The sequence below is a fragment of the Empidonax traillii genome, unplaced genomic scaffold, assembly GCF_003031625.1.
Source record: "Empidonax traillii isolate 1590-97213 ecotype Southwest subspecies unplaced genomic scaffold, ASM303162v1 scaffold6:size4315531, whole genome shotgun sequence".
NCBI classification, from domain to species: Eukaryota; Metazoa; Chordata; class Aves; order Passeriformes; family Tyrannidae; genus Empidonax; species Empidonax traillii.
In genome coordinates this window covers 1,173,209-1,184,504 of record NW_020955199.1, presented here as the reverse complement: position 1 = coordinate 1,184,504, position 11,296 = coordinate 1,173,209, and the positions used below count along the sequence as shown (strand labels likewise).

At 46.2% G+C, this 11,296-nt stretch overlaps 2 protein-coding genes across 7 annotated transcripts in view; one reads left to right on the top strand and one right to left on the bottom strand.

The window, feature by feature from the left end:
• RMI1 (RecQ mediated genome instability 1) overlaps positions 1–3,168 on the bottom strand; it is an 8,436-nt gene extending 5,268 nt beyond the window's left edge. The window contains exon 1 of the mRNA XM_027880394.1: positions 3,130–3,168. The gene's annotated coding sequence lies outside the window, so the exon portion shown is untranslated. The remainder of the gene's footprint in view (positions 1–3,129) is intronic.
• A 68-nt stretch (positions 3,169–3,236) lies between these two features.
• The window catches only part of HNRNPK (heterogeneous nuclear ribonucleoprotein K), a 21,711-nt gene continuing 13,651 nt past the window's right edge, over positions 3,237–11,296 (top strand). For 2 of the 6 annotated variants that reach the window (XM_027880458.1, XM_027880449.1), the window contains exons 1-6: positions 3,501–3,632; positions 5,896–5,974; positions 6,083–6,162; positions 7,040–7,137; positions 8,824–8,880; positions 10,383–10,426. In XM_027880458.1, coding sequence (XP_027736259.1) covers positions 6,114–6,162; positions 7,040–7,137; positions 8,824–8,880; positions 10,383–10,426 — 248 coding nt within the window. In that variant the 5' untranslated portion in view covers positions 3,501–3,632; positions 5,896–5,974; positions 6,083–6,113. Of the gene's footprint in view, positions 3,365–3,499; positions 3,633–5,838; positions 5,975–6,082; positions 6,163–7,027; positions 7,138–8,823; positions 8,881–10,382; positions 10,427–11,296 lie in introns of those variants that run through there. The other 4 variants (XM_027880421.1, XM_027880440.1, XM_027880413.1 and 1 more) reach the window with 4 other exon arrangements.

Genomic DNA, 11,296 nt, shown 5'->3' with positions numbered 1-11,296 from the left:
ATGACTGGTCTGCCTGAACAGGGAGATTTTAAAGGAAATTAGGGTAAAAAAGAGAATCTACCAACTATGGAAAAAAGGGCTGGCTACTCAGGAAGAGTTTAGGAATATAGTTAGGTCTTGCTGAAAGAAAATCAGAGAGACAAAGGCAAAACTTGAATTGGTCTTGACACTTCTGTTAGGGAAAACAAAAAGTCTTTCTATTGATACATACATCTATAGATACAAAAGGAGGGACAAGGAAAGCCTCCATTCTTTATTGGACATGGGTGGGAACATAGTTATCAAAGATGAGGATAAGGCTGAGGTATTTAACACCTTCTTTACCTCAGTCTTCAGCAGTAAGACAGGTTGTCCCGAAGACAGCTGGCTTCTGGAGCTTGTAGACAGGGACAGGAAGCTGAATAGCCCCCCTGTAATCAGGGAGGAAACAGCGACCTGCTGAGCCACTTGGATCCCCACAGGTCTCTGGGACCAGAGGGGATCCACCCAAGGGTGATGAGGGAGGTGGCAAAAGAGCTCTCCAAGCGTCTCTCCATCATTTACCAACAGTCCTGGCTCACTGGGGAGGTTTCAGACGATTGGAAGTTGGCGAATGTCACGCCAATCCACAAAAAGGGCTGCAAGGAGGACCTGGGAAACTACAGGCCTGTCAGCCTGACCTCAGTGCCTGGCAAGGTTATGGAGCAGGTCATCCTAAGTGCAATCCCACAGCAGCTACAGGATGGAGAAGAGATCAGACCCAGCCAGCCCGAGTTTAGGAGGGGCAGGTCCTGTCTGACCAACCTGATCTCCTTTTATGATGAGCTGACCCACCTGGTGGATGAGGGGAAGGCTGTGGATGTGTCTATCTGGACTTCAGCAAAGCCTTTGACACCATCTCCCACAGCACACTCCTGGAAAAGCTGCAGCCCATGGCTTGGACAGGGGCACTCTGTGCTGGGTCAGGAACTGGCTGGAGGGCCGGGCCCAGAGAGTGCTGGTGAACGGGGCTGCATCCAGCTGGCGGCCGGTCACCAGTGGTGTCTCCCAGGGATCAGTGCTGGGACCAGTCCTGTTTAACATCTTTAACAATGATCTGGATGAGGGGATTGAGTTCACCATTAGTAAATTTGCAGATGACATCAAGCTGAGGGGGAGTGTCGACCTGCTGGAAGGCTGGAGGGCTCTGCAGAGGGACATGGACAGACTGGAGAGCTGGGCTGATTCCAACAGGATGAGGTTCAACAAGGCCAAGTGCCGGGTCCTGCACTTTGGCCACAACAACCCCCTGCAGCGCTACAGGCTGGGCACAGAGTGGCTGGAGAGCAGCCAGGCAGAAATGGACCTGGGAGTTTGGACTGACAGGAGGCTGAACATGAGCCAGCAGTGTGCCCAGGTGGCCAAGAAGGCCAATGGCATCCTGGCTTGCATCAGGAACAGTGCGGCCAGCAGGAGCAGGGAAGTGATTCTTCCCCTGTACTCAGCACTGGTGAGGCCACACCTTGAGTATTGTGTTCAGTTCTGGGCCCCTCAGTTCAGGAAAGACATTGAGGTGCTGGAGCAGGTCCAGAGAAGAGTAACCAGGCTGGTGAAGGGACTTGAGCACAAGTCCTGTGAGGAGAGGCTGAGGGAGCTGGCATTGTTTAGTCTGGAGGAGACTCAGGGGTGACCTCATCACTCTCTTCAGCTACCTGAAGGGAGGTTGTAGCCAGGTGGGGGTTGGTCTCTTCTCCCAGGCAGCTGTCAGCAAGACAAGAGGGCATGGTCTCAAGATCTGCCAGGGGAGGTTTAGGTTAGATGTTAGGAAGAAATTCTTTACAGGGAGGGTAATCAGGCATTGGAATGGGCTGCCCAGGGAGGTGGCGGATTCTCCATCCCTGGAGGTATTTAATAAGAGACTGGATGTGGCACTTAGTGCCATAGTCTAGTAACTGTGGTGGTAGTGGACCAAGAGTTGGACTTGATGATCTCAGAGGTCCTTTCTAACACATCTGATTCTATGAAATTCTTCCTTATGTCTAACCTGAACCTCCCTTGGCACAGCTTGAGGCTGTGGTCTCAAAAAGACTGACCCCCACTTTGCTACAACCTCCTTTCAGGTAGTTGTGGAGAGTGATAAGGTCTCCCCTGGGCCTCCTTTTCTCCAACTCTGCTCCTTCAGCTGTTTTTTGTATGACTTACACTCTGGACTTTTCACCAGATTTGTTGCCCTTGCTAAAGAAATTATTCCTACTGTCAAGTCTGAATCTCCCCTGAAGTAGCTTTGAAACATTCCCAGGTGTTCTGTCACCGAATGCCACAAAGAGACCAACACTTCTCTCTCCACATCCTTCCTCAGGTCACCCCCAGCTCCTTCTCTCCAAAGCAGACAAGCCCAGAGTCCTCAGCCGCTCCTCACAGGACATGACTTCCAGCCTTTCCACCAGTGTTGCTGCCTTCCTGTGGACCATTCAAGGACTTTCACGTCCTTCTCGAACTCTGGGGCCCAGCACTGCACACAGGACTCAGGGTGAGGCCTCACCACAGCTCAGTACAGCGGGATGATCCGCTTTTGGCACCTGGTGATGCTGTGTCTGATGCAGCCCAGGATGGGGTTTGCCCTCCTGGCTCCTTGGGCACACTGCTGATTCACACTGAGCTGCTGCCCACCAGCACCCCCACACCCCTCTGTAGGGCATAGTGTCTGCTCTCCAGACATTCTTCTCCCTGTTTATGCTTATGACCAGCGGTCCATTCCAGAGTCAGAATCTGGTATTTGTTCTTGTAAAATTTCATGCCATTGATAATTGCCCAGTGCTCCAATCTATGCAGATCCCTCTGCAAAGCTCTTGTCCCTCGAGAGAATCAACAGGACCTTCCAATTTAGTATCAACAGCACACTTGCAGTGCTTTTAACTCCTGCATCCAGATCACTAATACAAACAATTAAAAAGATATTAGACTGCCTAAGTGTACCTGCATCATGTTCAATCCCTTAGAAACGGCGATCGAGGAGATCAACTTCCCTACAGAGCACATGGAAAACAAGAGCTACCATAGGGATATTAAAGGAACAGCAGGCTTGGCTGTTGTTTCGGACAATCTTTCCGCAGGCAGGTGAGAGGGGTGCTGTGTCCCCGCAGCCCCCGCCGGGCGGATCCCCCCACTCACCGTTCCGGGGCTCCCTCGCGACCTCCGCTCCACACGAACGCCGCGCGCACCGGCAGCCAATGACAGCAGCGCGTGCAAACATCGCGAGCGTTCCGCTGCCGCCGGCGCCGGGCGGCGCGCACAAGGCGGGGTTTTGGTGGCCGCCATTTTCTCGCTCTCCGGCCGCAGCCGCTCCCGTTGTGCTGGGCCGCCCTCCGCCACCCGCGCCGCCGACAGCGCGGCTCCCGCCGCCCAGGTAGGACAGCCTGGCCGGCTGCCGCGTCGGTCTGACGGCGCCGCTTTCCCGTGGGCCCGTCTTGCCCTGTCCCGCACGGAGGGCGGGGCGCGGCGGGGCGCCGCCCCCTCATACTGACAGGCAGCGGCCTCACCCAACGGGGCGCCGGCGGAGCCGCTCGGCAAGAGCGGTGGAGCCAATCGCGGGTGGCGCTGGTGGCTGTGCGCGTCGGCGGCCGCGGGTGCTGCCTTTTCTCTGCCGTGCGCGGAGAGGCCGGCGGCGGGTGCAGGTACGCGCACCCGCGGCGCGGCGCGGCCGGGGCCGGCGAGGAGGGGGAGAGGGCGGGAGGAGGGCGTAGGTCGAGTCAGGCCTCTCCTAGGCCTCAGAGCCGCTGCCGGGGCCCGCTCGGCGCTGCTGCGTGACACAGCGGTGCGGGAGGGCCCGGGGCCGCTGTCGCGGGCCTCAGCCCCCGGGGCCGCTGCGGTCTCGGGCATCTCGTGAGCTCCGACAGGGATGGCGGTGTAGCGAGGTGGGCTCTGCGTGGAAGAGAGCAGGGTGTCGCCACCTCGGCTGTTGCAGGGGGTGGACCCTCAGAGGGCTTCTGTTCCCCGTGCCCCGCGGGAGCAGCGCGCTGCCGCCCGGCCACCGCGGGTTCCACAGCGCCGCCGGGTGCGCTTCAAGGGCGGGGGAGCGGCCGCCGCCCTCCCGCGCCCGCCCTTGGTGCCTCTGTGCTCGGGGCGTGCTACTGTGGCGGATTATGGCGGGTGCAGGGAGGGCGCTCCGGGTCGAGCCCAGGCGCGGGGGCCCATCGGGGACTGCCCCGCTTGGCGGCCGCGCCGGCGGGGCTGCCCAGCTCTGCCAGGCCTCCGGGCACTTCCTTTGTGTCCGCCCGGGCAGAACCGGGTAACTCTCCCCGCGGCCGCGTGGTGGTGGCGGCGACCCTTCCGCTGCCGGCTCCGCCTCGCCGCGGGCGGGCGGGCGGGCGGGCGCCATTTCGGAGGGCGCCATTTCTGGTGCTCTGTGGGCGCTCTGCGGCGCCGCCGCTCCCGCTCCGCTCCCCGCTGCTACGGGCGGGCGGCTGGAGGCGCATGGAGAGGGAGAGGGACGGAGGGAGGGAGGGAGGCAGGCGGGTGGCAAGAGCCGCTGCGTCCTGGAGGGAGTCGTGGACTGAGGCGCGCTGGCGTTTCCCAGCTCTTGTGTCTGTGGTCGGTGCTCCCGCTTCTCGTGGCCTCTTTAACCTTTCGGTGTTTTTAGGAAACTGGACTTTGTTACTGATTTTAACGTCCTCGATTTACCCAGTTGAGCGAGGCTAGAGAGTACCTGATGTATACGCAGGTTTGACTAGGGCAGAACTAAGCCATGAATTGTAACTGTAACTGATATTACAGTTCGCTCCCTGCAGCCCTAAAATTCTCGAGGTAGTTGGAAACAGATTAACTAGGCTATTGCACCGTGACCGGTCGTTTCCTACTCTTCGTCCGCGTAGCAGCGCAAATTGTGGCAATGTGTGCCTAGGATCCCGGTGTCGATAACTGAGTGCCCATGAGCTCATTTCAAGGTCCTGGCAAAGCAGTGCATGCTCTTAAGCCGCTACAGGCGGGGCAGTAATTACATAGCTGTCTGAATGTGTTTATAAAGTTACAACCACGGGGGGTTTTGTTTGTTTGTGTTTTTTGTTTTGTTTTTGTTGTTGTTGGTACCAGGATGAGTGCGTGCCGCTTGTGGCAATTGAAATTAACGCAGTATGAGGGGAAATATATGATTATTTTGCTGCATTGTCTGTAAATCATATCTTTAAAGATAATAAGTTGAAAAATTACTTATTTTGTCTGCACTGCTCTCTGATGTGATTTATTAGCATTCCAAGATCAATTTAACAAAAGCAGATTGCAGTCTATTTCAGAAAATCATAATGAGATTCAGTTGCTTTTGGAGTTCTTGAGAGTGCACAGAGGATTATATGAGAATTATATACGGGGGTGGTATTTCTAAAACCACAGTTTTTTAATGTAGCTAGAAGTTGTAATTTTTATTTTGTTCATCAGTTATGATGATTGTAATTTTTATTTTGTTCATTTGGCAGGCATGCCCAAGTGCTTGCTAGTATGTTGGTAGAAAATTTGTAAAAGTAATACTGACAATTACCATAATAGGACTTTATTTTCAAGTTTAAATGGTGTATACCTAAACAACAGGAGCAAATTCTTACGTAGTGTCCTATTATAAAGTGAAACCAAGGCACATGTATCATATAAGAGCTGAAAATAAGAGCTGAAGGCAGGCACTTTAAATTCCTCAAAATAATTTGTAATAAGTGTGATTACTTAAAACAATCATGTGCCCAAAAACTGTAATTCAGATGGTAAGAGTTTATGTAAGTCTACAGACTTGACTTCTATCTTCTCTTAGTGGTGTGTTTATCTTGGGTATGCTTTTTCTTTTATAAAGAAAAGATTCGTGACAGCTTAGATCAAACCTCTGTGTTTTGGCTGTAGTGAGAATCAGAGCTGTTACGTGAGGAGACTCACAATTGATATATGCTGTTTTCATAGGCTCTTGAAGCAATAGGCTGTTGGATTTTGATCCCGCCCAGAGTACTTGAGTTTTTCTCTGCAGTGATATATAATAGCGGTAAGTTCTAGCAGCAGGCATTTATTTTTGTTACTGTTATTGCTTTAGCATGATGTACAGTTTGCCTTTTGACAGACTAGATGTACCATTTTTTTTATTTTTCAACAGGTTTTGCTTGCCCACATAAGAAGAAAAGGCAATGGAGACTGAACAACAGGAAGAGACCTTTACTAACACAGAGACAAATGGTAAATCTTTTAAAGGACTATTTCCTTTTAGAAAGATCCTCATTAAATTCGGTGTTTCTAATAATGTTGCAATGATTTAACTTTACTATATATTTATATCAGCAGTAGTTTTGCATTCTGTATTAAATATTTTTGTCTTAATTAGGCTGTGGCATTACATATTTTTTGAAGCATAAACACATAATCTTTCAGTTGGTATCTTTATGACACGACATAAATAACTGAAAGTTATGACTAAAGATTGAAAAGTATTTCAAAGCTGCATGGAATGTGTGAACATATAGGAATATCCTCTGTATCCATTTCTGTGTTTATTGCAGTTTACATGCAGGAATACTAACATGTGAAATACTCTAAAGTGCTTCATGCAGAATTTCTTGGGAATAAATACCAAGGAAGTTAGGACATCACTGTTACTTATTTGTGCCAGTTTTTCCCAAACAGTATCTGAAGTGCTATTTCACTGTTATTCCACCAGTATTTTAGTGTTAGACAAACTACATTTTAACTTTATATCTGGAAGGTTTTTCTCAATTATAAATTATAATTATATATTGTGAATTATAAGTAAATACTAAGTGGTGATGCTTCACTACTTTAAACAACATGTTATGAATTTCTCACAACATTCTCATTTAAGCCAAAGTTCACAGACTTTTTAAATGCATTTTCAGTAGTTACCCAGTAAGAAAGCTAATGAAGTAAAGACTTGTTTCCATGCTATAGATGCTCAGAACAGACTTTTGTGATTAGTTTTGGACCAATATGAAAGAATGTATTAGTAGTACAGAGCATAAATTTGGCACATATTCCATTTTATTATGACTCAGAAAGTTAAATAAATGTTTGTGTTTCCCCCCTATGGACCTCTCTACAGGCAAACGTCCTGCAGAAGATATGGAGGAAGAGCAGGCCTTCAAAAGATCTCGGAACACAGATGAGATGGTGGAACTGCGCATCTTGCTGCAGAGCAAAGTACGCTTTCTTCTTGTTACCATTTTTGCATCTAGCATTGTTCAAGATGGTGATGACAGGGTGTATGCTGAGATAGAAGTTGAAAAAGCATATGTGCTTTATTTAAAATGAGATAACTTATTAGAATAACTTCCAGTGTGTATGAGTGGTAGTTGCAAGTGTATTGCAGTAGAATTGTCTACAGAGTTTTTTAAAAAACGTAAGTTCTGAAGGATCCACACAAGGTTTTTTTTTAAGGATGTATTTGCTGAAGAAGTAGAGCAACAGAAATCATCATAAGGTCTGCATTTGACTAGAAGGTTGTTATTTTGAGGGAAATGACTGTCTTTGGAAGAGAAGCTGTTTAGGGAATTTCAAGCTATTGTTTTTTAATTAAATATGAGATATGAAAACTTAGGATTTTAGTAACCCTACTAAACAGAGCTACTGAACTTGTTCAACTGTGTCAACAGGAAGAAACGTGGGAGTAATACTTCAGGGGTTGGGAGCCCCTGGTGGTGAAGTGGTTAAAGCACAGCGCTGTGAACGCTGAGACCTGGTTCGATTCCCGGTCAGGGCCCCTCCCCGGGCAGATGGAGCTCGTTAGCCCTGTAAGGCAATTCATCTACGTCCTGAGGACCTTGCTGCCACTGTCCAAGCTCGCTTGGCCCCGGCAGATGAACCTCAGGATTAAAGGGTGGGCTCAGTTCCGCGCACACTGTGTCTCACCTAAAAAATCCAATGCGCAGGCTGGAAGGTGTAAAGACCTTCCCCGGTTCTTCGTTCGCAAAGAGACTGGCCATACTTCAGGGGTTGCAGTGATTTTTTTGACAAGTGTAAATAATGAAAAGTTGCTGAAAATGCATCTCCTCTGTTCCCACTGGCTACAGATCACTTGTAGTTTCTGAAGTATCTCAGCCTTTTGTGTTGGCACGGAACATAGTTGCCTTAACTCCATGTGGCATTTCTGACTCTAATAGTTGAGTTACATGGAGTACCGTGAAATGTTTTGCATGCTTTTAGCATAGTGTATGATCTGTGTAATAAAGGCAGTATTTTATGTGTAATCCTTGAGAGAACCTGGTAAAAATGTAGTTTTGCAATTACTGTTCTTCACTATTTGCCAGTTTATTTCTGGTGGCTTGAATGAAGTTCATGGCTGTTAACATTCAGTTTAACCTTTTTCAAAATATACTGCTCTGAGAAATTAAACAGAAATATAAATTGCAGAAGTATAAACCAAAATTGGCCTTTGCAGTTATCAAATTTTGGGAGCACAAAAGTGAAATTTTCAAAGGTACTTCTTTAAAAAAAAAAAGAAAAAGTTATCAATTAAATAAAGCAAACTGTTGACCTATGTTATGTTCATACAGTATATTTTGTGAGGGATATAGTCTATGAGATAAGTTTAACATGGGCAGAGTTGCCTAGAAACTTCATTTGCAATTGAAATGTTAGTGGCAAAACTGAGTCGTCTTCTCTCTGCTGTTTGGTGGTTGTAAGAGCTTTTAGTGATTTTTTTTTTTTTAATGGATAAACTGTATCGATTTGTTTCAATTTGATTTGAACTTTTCTAAAGGAGTGCTTGCCTGCCCTCTTAGGCCAGCAGGGTAATGCAAAAATAGATTTATCCTTCTTAGACTTGAATTCAAAAATGTAATCTGTGCTGTGTTGTCATAATGTGACTTCTTGAAAACTATTTTCCAGAATGCTGGAGCTGTGATTGGAAAAGGTGGCAAAAATATTAAGGCACTTCGTACAGACGTGAGTATATACGAGTTTGAACTAATTTAACACCAATTCTTTCAGAGCACTACATCGAAAGCTTGATTGCGTGCATTTCTAGAAATGGGAGGAATTCAACTCCGTAGGCATCAGTAGTCAAGTTACAAGCCATTTGTATTGGTTACTAGAGTAGATAACTTAGTTCTTCAATTTCTAGTGCAGTTAAAACCCAACCTGACTCTTGGGACGAGAGGTTTATATTAAATCTCTTCACTTTTTAGTAGGATTCTGATGAATTACACACTTCAAGCGAGTTAACATCCTAATTAAAAACATTGACAAAGCTTAAACCCCTTAATAGTACCATTTCCGATATGTGTGAATCAGTTACAGTACTGCTGAAACCACTGCCGGTGGCTGGCGTAATCCAGTGATAGAGGAATTAACTTCCTTAAAAAGAGCAATGTGGCATCATCCATCTGTTCCTTAACAGCTTGCACATGAAGAACAAAAACATTAATGTTAAGGTTTCTTTCTTTAAACGTGGATATAAAACACTAAAGGAAAATTCTTTTCTGTTACTTGGAAGCATTTTTAAATGGTCGTGACTTACTGCCCATTCACACTTCACAGTGGGTTGACTCTTGTGATTAGACACATGCTCAGCGTTAGTGTTGTGTATTTATAAAACTTGGCAACTCTTCTTAAATTCCATTTGTACCTCCTGTTCTTAACATCAGCTACAATTTCAACAGTTTTTCCTATCAAGACTCTGTTCAACGCAAGATTTTGCAATATGTCATTACAAATCAGTTCCAATGAAGTTCCGCACTACCGCAGCTGAATTGAGGTTTTAGTTGAAATGGTCAGGAATCACGCATATACTCACTAACTTTGGCAGCTAGTTGTTCTTTTTTCTTCTCTTTTAGGGTTTTTTATTGTTTTGGTTTTTTTCTTTCTTTCTTTCTTTCTTTTTTTTTTTTTCCAGTAAATCAGTATGTCACCTAAGTCCAGATAATCTAGATTGGTCTGGAATACAAACTTTCCCGATTTGCCCAAGTACTATCAGTCTTGACAGGTTTTGTGTCTACCCTCATGAGCCAGCCTGCTACTGAAAGGTCATTTGTTAAAAGTAAAAAGTAGTTTAGTCAGATCAAGTGACTCATTTTTAAGGTCCATACTGTTAAGCCACAGTCGGTGTAGCAATCCATTATTGTGTTAGTCTTCAGAACAACTTAAGCTTGTTTCATTAATTGAGAGTAATGAGTATAGTTTGTATTAAATTAAAATTTATTGCTTTTCCCCCTTTTCCCTCTCCTTGTTTTTTTGGCCATATATCTCCGTTGCCCATGTACTGGATCGACTTGCCCCTGCGTTGCCCACCATGACGTTGGCCCATCCGCCCCTGAACGCCCATGTGAAAACCCTGGTTGGCTATGCCCAAAAATGTGCTCGTTGCCAAACGGGTACCATACTTGACAACTTCTGATTGAATACCCATGCCCAATGCCAACATCCACGAACGCCAATGACCAATGCAGTACAATGCCAGTGTTTCAGTCCCAGACAGCAGTGGCCCCGAGCGGTATGTCCCAACAGTTTATGCCTCACTGCCTGATTAGAAAGAGAGAAATGTATTTTATTACCTGCCTTTGATATAATTAAATAGTATCCCCTTATAGACGGTGTATTGTTTTTTTTCAAGTTTTCTGTCTTATTTTCCCCATTAAGTCTTTTTGTCACTGAACTTTTACGTGAGTTGCCCACCCAAACAATCCACTAATTTTATTTCAATGGAAGGAGCACAGCTTCAAGTGTTGCATATTTGCTGCATTGTAAATCAAATTGGTTCAAAATAGTCTTTCGCTCTGTCTTTGTGGCCCACCTTGCTCCCCCAACATTGCCTGTTCATAATTATTTCTGATGAAATGCTAATTCCGGTTCGCTTTCCTTCACTTCTCATTTGTTTTGTCTTTTTTGTCTTGCATTTGTATTTGTTTTCTTGGAGAGCCCATTAGTAATCTGATTTCATAACCTTATTCCAGATACAACGTTCACCACTTGCATATCCTCCCTTTTAATATGAGAAGGTGTGCCAGCATAATGTAATAGTGAGGGTATCCTAATTAGTGGTGGCGGGGAACATGAATATTCACTTCTACTTTCAGTTCTGCATCAATTTCTTGCCCACTTAATCTGAGCCCTTCCAAAAGCCCATTCTGTCTTTCTCTCTCTGCAAGTCCTACCTAATCTTAAATTTCTCATCCGTATATACTGGGCATAAACAAAGATGCATGTGTTATAAACTGAGAAAACAGGTTTTACTTAAAATGGGGAACCTTAATTGTAAACTCTTCTTTGTAGTGTATCTTGTTAAAATTTTGTCTGTGATGATGAAAAAAATTTACTCCTGCTTTTTCTTTTCTACCTTCTCCATCTTGTCTGGCATTGTGGT